General features: G+C 56.1%; 2 protein-coding genes across 2 annotated transcripts in view; one reads left to right on the top strand and one right to left on the bottom strand.

Annotated features, from left to right (window-relative positions):
• SUPT6H (suppressor of Ty 6 homolog (S. cerevisiae)) overlaps positions 1 to 2,789 on the top strand; it is a gene marked incomplete at its 5' end in the record, with an annotated part of 15,894 nt that extends 13,105 nt beyond the window's left edge. Inside the window, 5 exons of the mRNA XM_010000402.1 lie at positions 1 to 42; positions 470 to 547; positions 636 to 802; positions 1,921 to 2,102; positions 2,603 to 2,789. The exon at positions 1 to 42 is cut by the window's left edge and continues 11 nt beyond it. Of these exons, the coding sequence (XP_009998704.1) occupies positions 1 to 42; positions 470 to 547; positions 636 to 802; positions 1,921 to 2,102; positions 2,603 to 2,789 (656 nt within the window). The remainder of the gene's footprint in view (positions 43 to 469; positions 548 to 635; positions 803 to 1,920; positions 2,103 to 2,602) is intronic.
• Positions 2,790 to 6,084: 3,295 nt separating this feature from the next.
• The window catches only part of LOC104391168 (group 3 secretory phospholipase A2-like), a gene marked incomplete at its 5' end in the record, with an annotated part of 6,081 nt that continues 4,045 nt past the window's right edge, over positions 6,085 to 8,120 (bottom strand). Inside the window, 4 exons of the mRNA XM_010000403.1 lie at positions 6,085 to 6,152; positions 6,937 to 7,067; positions 7,157 to 7,291; positions 7,979 to 8,113. Of these exons, the coding sequence (XP_009998705.1) occupies positions 6,085 to 6,152; positions 6,937 to 7,067; positions 7,157 to 7,291; positions 7,979 to 8,113 (469 nt within the window). The remainder of the gene's footprint in view (positions 6,153 to 6,936; positions 7,068 to 7,156; positions 7,292 to 7,978; positions 8,114 to 8,120) is intronic.

Below are 8,120 nucleotides of genomic sequence, written 5' to 3'. Positions count from 1 at the left end.
TCTTCCGATGGTTTAAGGATCATTATCAGGACCCTGTTCCAGGTGAGAACCCCAAGACCTGAGTGCCTCAGCTGTTTGTTTCCTGGCTGTCACACAATAGGGACAGTTATTAAAGGGCAGGTCCATGGATTTTGTCCCTGAAATGCATCCTAGGATCTTTTATATGTGGGAAGTTTCAAAGCAACACTTGAGTGTTTGGCTTCCATGGACCCATTAAGAGGAAATCCTGAGAGTTGATCTTCCAGCCAAGTGGGCCATGGAGCAGAGGCTGGACTTGTCCCTTTCTGCTTCCTTAGCCTCCCCCACCACACAGTCCTGCACACACCATTCCCTCTCTCCCACCACACAGTCCTGCACACACCATTCATTGGCACAGGTGTGCTTGTATTTTTTCAAATCCTGCATTTGAGGCCAGTAGCTGCTCCTCTGTGAGAACTAATCCCTTTCTCTTGGTTTGTATTTTATACAGGTATTACCCCCAGCAGCAGCAGTCGGACCAGGACTCCAGCCTCCATTAATGCTACTCCAGCAAACATCAACCTGGCAGGTCAGTGCAGGCCTTTCCTGGTTGGAATTGGGACACGAGCTCCTTTTCCAGGCTCCGCTTTGTCTAATGTGCTGGGTCTTTCTTGCAGACCTGACCCGAGCAGTGAACGCTCTCCCACAGAACATGACCTCCCAGATGTTCAGTGCCATTGCTGCTGTGACAGGCCAGGGACAGAACCCCAATGCCACCCCTGCCCAGTGGGCATCCAGCCAGTACGGATATGGAGGCAGCGGAGGCGGCAGCAGTGCCTACCACGTAGGTGACACTTCAGTCTCTCAGAGGAGGTGCTCCATGGCTTCTCCCCATGGCTAGAAACCATCCCATGGGAGTTCAGTTGGAAGCTTGTGGGGTTACTTGTTTCCTGGGATCACCCAGTCCTAGTTGTGTACCCATGGTACTGCTCAGGGGAGCCTGGCTGCCTCCTTGGATCTTCTCACCTCCTGTGCCTGAGGAAGTGAGGCTCGTGATGCTGCCCTGCTCTGGGAGAGGTGGAGCAAGTAGCAGATTAGACTGGCCCTCCAAGGAACGTGATGGGATGGAGAGGTGGGATCTGGTGGTGCAGCCTCACAACCTTCTGATTGTGCCCCAAATTGGCAACATGAGCTGCCAGTGGAAGAGATTAGCTGTGGAACTATGTGCTGAGTTTGCAGAGCTTTTCAGCTCAGTGTGCTAATCCCTGAGCTGCACCGGCAGCCAACACCTCAGCCTGACCCAACAGCCAGAGGCTTAGCAGGGAATAAGGTGGAATTGGGCAATTTTGGCTCATGCTGAAGCGCCTCTCCTTGTGTGTGCTGGTACCTGCCTCTCCCAGCCTGTGCCACCAGCTCCCCAGTTGACACAGAGGCCAAATGCAGCTGCAGGACCGAGGTGCCTGGGTACAGAAGTCACACCCAGCCCTTAGAGACCTGGCGAAGTGGTGCTGCAAGACAAGGCTTGCAGGGAGGAGTGATCCTCTTTTAGACCACCCTGGGAGGCTTTCACGGAGTTTGGCACAGCAAGGGCTGAGCTGGGGATAGGAAGGGGGGGGGGAAACCCAGTGTATTAATCATCAAGACAATCTGAAGGAGGAGGGAGGTGAACACCAGGAGGCAAAGAAACTAAGCATTCCATTGGGCACACAGTGAGCCTGCCAGATTGGGATGTGGGAGGGAGCAATCTCAGGAGCTGCTGCAGCCCGGAGAGGAATAGTTCATCTGTTCTTCATGCCTGCTGTGGGACATCTTCTAGCTTGCCCCAAATGTCTTTTGTCCCCACGTCTTGCTGCTCATATCTTTGGTTTCAGTGTCTCCCCCATGTTCCCTGTGTGGGGTGAACAGGCTGTGGTGGCCCTTGGAGTTTGCCCTCTGTCCCCTCACACTGTCTGCTCTCTGCAGGTCTTCACGACTCCAGCACAACAACCAGTGGCCACCCCTCTGATGACCCCCAGTTACTCCTACACTACTCCCAGCCAGCCGATTACAACGCCCCAGTACCAGCTCCAAGCCAACACCACACCCCAGTCCACCCAGTCCCAGTCGCAGCCATCCTCCAGCTCCAGGCAGAGGCAGCAGCCAAAGTGAGTGGCTCTGGGTGCTTGTGTCCATCTGTCTAATCCTGATTGGCTTTGTGGATTTTTGTGGACCTCATAGTGGTCTTCCAGTATCTGAACTGGGGGCCTACAGGAAAGCTGGGGAGGGACTTTTTACAAGGGCTTTTTAGTGAGAGGACATGGGGTACTGGATTAAAACTGGAAGAGAGGAAATTTAGGTTGGACATTAGGAAGAAATTCTTTGGTGGGAGGGTGGTGAGAGCCTGGCCCAGGCTGCCCAGGGAAGCTGTGGCTGCCCCATCCCTGGAAGTGTTGAAGGGCAGGTTGGATGGGGCTTGGAGCAGCCTGGTCTGCTGGGAGGTGTCCCTGCCCATGCAGGAAGGTTGGAACTAAATGATCTTTAAGGTCCCTTCCAACTCAAACCAGTCTGTGATTCTATTTTGCTGTAACCCCAGCATTCACCTTCCTGCCCCAGGACCCTTGGCGGGGAAGTTCTCCCGTTCACGTGTCTCACCTTGTCCTTGCAGGACCAACAGCCACGCTGCCATCGACTGGGGGAAGATGGCCGAGCAGTGGCTGCAGGAGAAGGAGGCTGAAAGGAGGAAACAGAAGCAGAGGTTGACCCCCCGCCCGTCCCCCAGCCCCATGATTGAGAGCACCCCCATGTCCCTGGCCGGGGACGCGACGCCGCTGCTGGACGAGATGGACCGATAGGCCCTGCTGGGCCTCCCCCCACCTCCAGTCCCTTCTCCAGCAAGGGGAAAGGAGAGGGAACAGTTGTAAACGACTTCCCTTCCCTCAGCCACACAACTCGGTGGCCCTTGGAGTTTTCCCTCTGTCCCCTCACACTGTCTGCTCTCTGCAGGTCTTCACGACTCCAGCACAACAACCAGTGGCCACCCCTCTGATGACCCCCAGTTACTCCTACACTACTCCCAGCCAGCCGATTACAACGCCCCAGTACCAGCTCCAAGCCAACACCACACCCCAGTCCACCCAGTCCCAGTCGCAGCCATCCTCCAGCTCCAGGCAGAGGCAGCAGCCAAAGTGAGTGGCTCTGGGTGCTTGTGTCCATCTGTCTAATCCTGATTGGCTTTGTGGATTTTTGTGGACCTCATAGTGGTCTTCCAGTATCTGAACTGGGGGCCTACAGGAAAGCTGGGGAGGGACTTTTTACAAGGGCTTTTTAGTGAGAGGACATGGGGTACTGGATTAAAACTGGAAGAGAGGAAATTTAGGTTGGACATTAGGAAGAAATTCTTTGGTGGGAGGGTGGTGAGAGCCTGGCCCAGGCTGCCCAGGGAAGCTGTGGCTGCCCCATCCCTGGAAGTGTTGAAGGGCAGGTTGGATGGGGCTTGGAGCAGCCTGGTCTGCTGGGAGGTGTCCCTGCCCATGCAGGAAGGTTGGAACTAAATGATCTTTAAGGTCCCTTCCAACTCAAACCAGTCTGTGATTCTATTTTGCTGTAACCCCAGCATTCACCTTCCTGCCCCAGGACCCTTGGCGGGGAAGTTCTCCCGTTCACGTGTCTCACCTTGTCCTTGCAGGACCAACAGCCACGCTGCCATCGACTGGGGGAAGATGGCCGAGCAGTGGCTGCAGGAGAAGGAGGCTGAAAGGAGGAAACAGAAGCAGAGGTTGACCCCCCGCCCGTCCCCCAGCCCCATGATTGAGAGCACCCCCATGTCCCTGGCCGGGGACGCGACGCCGCTGCTGGACGAGATGGACCGATAGGCCCTGCTGGGCCTCCCCCCACCTCCAGTCCCTTCTCCAGCAAGGGGAAAGGAGAGGGAACAGTTGTAAACGACTTCCCTTCCCTCAGCCACACAACTCCTGTTTTATACGTCGTGAGATGATGGGAAATGGCTCTTGGTGACGTGCACCTGAGTGAATGAATAGACTTGGCAGGGCTAGTCTAAATATATATACTATATATATATATAAATATATCATAGGAAGGGACATTGCAGTGGACTCTGCGTTCCAGGCCCTGGTTTAACCCTTTGGAAGCTCTGCAAAGTAATTATGAGGTCAAACAGGTCTGTCCTTGTGCGTGCACAACCGTCTGCTTTCCACAAAGACTGGGAAGCAAACACAGCTGAAAGTGCAGACCGTGGGCCTGGAGTGAGCCTGTTCCTTTTGGATTCTTCCAAACCCTGGCTGTCACCTCTCCTCATCCTGACAGCACAGAGGGGGTTGTGACAAGCAAACTGCAGTTCTGCTCAAGTTTCTGTTGTTGGTTGCTCTGTGTTTTTGTGTGCAACGGGCTCTGTGGAGCCTGTGCCAACCCCCAGCTGTGTTCAGAGGGGTCTAGCACAGCAGCTCTGGGGCTCGTGGTCTTGCTGGAGAGAAACACAGCTGTCGTACCAAAGGCTTGCTCTCTCCTCTGGCTTCTCTGGAACAATATTTATTTGGTTTCGATTTATTATTTTTTTTTTAAATCAGACTGCAAAGCAAAACACCAGCCGAGGGCAGCGTTCCCAGGCACGGGACAGGCACCTGGGCTGAAATGGCTGCTCCTGTGGCAGAGAACATGAAGCAGCTGGGAGTGCGTGGCATCCTCCTCCCTACCTGCTCAGCCCTGCCCTGTTTTAAGCAAGAAGGGTGAATAAACAATGTTTGGACTGACTGCTAGTCAAGGGGTTTCCTGCCCCCCCCTCGCCGTGTGCTGCCTCTCTGCCCTCTCCCCTCAGCAGTGGATGTGCTCAGAAGCAAAGCTCAGTGGTGCAAGTGGCTTCTCCTTCTTCCTTCGTTTCTTGGAGTTGCCCTCCATGTGCTGAAACTTTCAGAGAGAAGCTATTTTCTGTTGAGCTGATCGAGAATAATGTCTTGGTTTGAATGCCTCGTGGATCCCACCGACACCCGGGGCACCTCCTGGAGTCCCAGTCCCTGACTGGGAGAGGTGCTGGGGGAGCAGCAGATAACTCCAGTCGTGTCAGAAGCAGCCTGCTGCAGTCTGCTGAGAGCCATTTCTGAACTGGAAAGTTCCTGCTGCACACACACTTCCCCTCTTCTTGCTTGGCTAGTAGGGATTTTCTATGGAAGCAGAGTCTTTGTTCCTTCCAACTGCTCCTGGTCGGCCTTCCCGCGGTAGGAAATGAGCAAGAACAGCAGATCCTCGGAAACAAAGGCTTTTTTGCATGTAAATGCTCCTGAAGAATGGCAGCAAAGCCGGGAGACAAAGCAAAGCCGTTTCCACAGAGGAATGCAGGTCCTGGCTCCTCCATCTCCTCGGCAGTACCGGGGGGTCACACAGCCCAGCTCCCCCCCGCAGCCACACAGGCTGGGCTGGAGGGCCGTGTTCCAGGGCCAGGGGCTGCTGCAGCTGTGGGTGTACTAACCTTAACGCTATTTTTTTGTTTAATTTTATGAAACTCTGTCTGACAAGAATTGGATCGGGAGCAGCTCCTAACCAGGGAAGTGTCGGACCCGGACGGGGCGGGGCCAATTGTGAGTTGTCGGCTCCTTTTTGGCTGTCTTTGTTTTTAGTTTTTCCCTTACCATCAATAAAAATTCTACTTTTGGGAAGCTGCCCCATGTCTGTCCTTCCTGCCAGGACACTGTGGTTGCCACAAGGACTTTCAGGGTCGAGTGCCTGGCTACAACCTTGGTATTTCCTCCCACCCCCCCAGGCTCTTGTGATCCACTTCTTTCAGGGATTTGGGATTGCACCACCTGCTCCTCCAGCTTCTTCTGACTCTGGAATTCGGTGCTGGTGTAGGAAGATCTTTCTACCAGTCTCAGGGTGGCAGAAGGGATGCTGTGCCAAGACACACATGCATTGTGCAGGAGTTAGTGACAATGCCCAATCTCTGGGTGCTGCCCTCGGGCTCATACCTACAGGAGCCCAGTTTTTGGTGAGGAGACCAGGCTGTAATCACCCTCTGCCAGGCAGGGACATGGGCAGCTTGTGTCTGCCTTTGTCCCACGGCAGGAAAAGCTGCTATTGTCCCACTCCAAAGAGGTCTTGTGGGGTGTTTGAGGAGCCTCCAGGGAAGCACAAGGCCCCTCACTGCAGTTGCTGGGGCTTGTTGAAGGAGTTGGTGCTGGTGTGGAAGCAACTGTGCTTCTCCCAGCCTGGGAAAAGGCAGCAGGTTAAGCAGAGGAGGGAACTTCGATGGTGGAATCATTAACTGCTCTTCCAGCAGCCCCAGGGAGCTGAAGCTCAACCATCTGTGGCAAGGAGCAAAAATCAGGGCTCTGCCCTGTGCTGGCCCAGGGACAGGAGCTGTGTCTCCAGCCTGAGCAGGGACTTGCTGTCCCACATGCCCAAGAAAATAACATGAGCTGGTGGGAGCCATGAGGAGCAGCTCAGACCCACCCAATACCTCCGGGCTCCAAGTGCTTTCCCTCCCACAGCCCCACAAGCAGGATCAGCCTTGGGATTTCCCCTGGATGCTGCTCCCAGATCCTTTCCCCCCAGAGAGATGGGGCTGAGGCTGCACCATCTGCTCAAACAACCAACTTTATTACACAGCCAAGACCCGTGGGGGGGCTCAAGGCTCTGCCCCAGCTTTGCTTTTCAGCCTCTTCTTTCTGTTTCTCTCCTTCCTCCTCTTCCCACTGGCAGTGGAGACAGGGGCTGGGGCCATCTCCCTGTCCCAGCCCTGCTGTGCTGGGCCCTTACTCAGGATGGTGTTGGCTGCTTCTGAGTCCAGCAGTGGGGCCTGTGGGTCATTCCCCATGGGGTCAGTGGCTGCAGGAGGGTTCTGCTCCCCACCTTCAAAAGAACCTTTCCTTTTCAAGCCTTTCCCCTTCTTTTTCTCATCTTTCTTCTTCCCCTTCCTCTCCCTCTTGGCTGCCTTGGGGGGGGACAGCGGGTGGGCAGGCACACGATACTCCACTGGGATGGCTCCTTCACCTGTGCTGCTCCACGGGGGGCTCAGCAGGACCCCCCCAGGCCTTGCTGCCCGGTCAATGAGTTCCCCCCCGAAGTCGTACAGCACCGGCTCCCTGGGCACCGCGATGGCCACCGTGTTGTACGCCCTGCACCTGCAGAGGGAGGAGGCACAGGGTGAGGCTGGGCCCTGGCAGGGCCAAGCAAGGGGGATGGTTCCCATGGCACGGGGGGACACACTCACCAGACATACAGGTAGGGTTCCACGCACTCCTCCTTGTAGGCAAACTCGAAGCAGGGCACCTGGATGACATTGAAGAAGGCCTGGCCCACCACCCGCGAGGCCGTGTCGTTCACTCGCTGCAGACACTCCTTCAACCTGCCGGGGGGCACAGCGGGGTCAGGGGATGGGGCGGGTGCTGCCGGAGGGGCTGGGACCCCCCCCGGGGTGCTGGGACCCCCCCCCGGGGTGCGGGGAGCACCTGTCTGTGTCCCTGTGCTCCCCTGCAGGGCAGGCAGGGGGTCAGGCTGGGCTGGGGGCTGGGGGAGAACATGCAGGAGCTGGGGCTGGACTGGGGTTGGAATTGGATTGGACTGAGATGGGACTGGAATTGTACTGGGATGGGTAGGGGCGGGGATTGGAACTGCACTTGGATGGGGACCAGGCTGGCACTGGGATGAGACAGGGGCTGCATGGAACTGGGGTCAGGATGGGGACCAGGACCTAGAAAGGGACTGGGCTGGGATCAGGGTAGGGACTGGGAGTTGACTGGGTTGGTCCATCACTTAATGGGGACTGGAATGGGAACAGGATAGATCAGGGATCAGGCTGGGGATAAAGTGTAGATCAGGACTGGATCAGCACCAGGATGAGGACAATGATGGGACCAGTTAAGGGACCAGGATGGAACAGCCTTGTGATGGGGACTAGACAGCTGAACTGGGACTGTACTGTCACTGGGGTAGAAACTGAACTGGGACAGACAGGGATTGAACTAGCACAGGGATGAAACTGGAGTGGGCCAGCACTGGGAGGGGACTGGGTTAGGATTGATTGACCCAGTACTGGGATAGGTGGGGATGGGAAGGGGTGAGAAAGGACGGGATGGGGGGGCAAGGAGCAGCCGCGCTGCTGCCCTTACCCAGCTGCTCGTAGGCGTCCGCGTTGCTGCCCGCCCCGCACCACAGCGTCCCGGGGTACGTGAGTC

The sequence above is a fragment of the Chaetura pelagica genome, unplaced genomic scaffold, assembly GCF_000747805.2.
Source record: "Chaetura pelagica isolate M959 unplaced genomic scaffold, ChaPel_1.0 scaffold2276, whole genome shotgun sequence".
In the NCBI taxonomy this organism is placed as follows: Eukaryota; Metazoa; Chordata; class Aves; order Apodiformes; family Apodidae; genus Chaetura; species Chaetura pelagica.
This window is presented reverse-complemented; position numbering and strand designations above follow the sequence as displayed.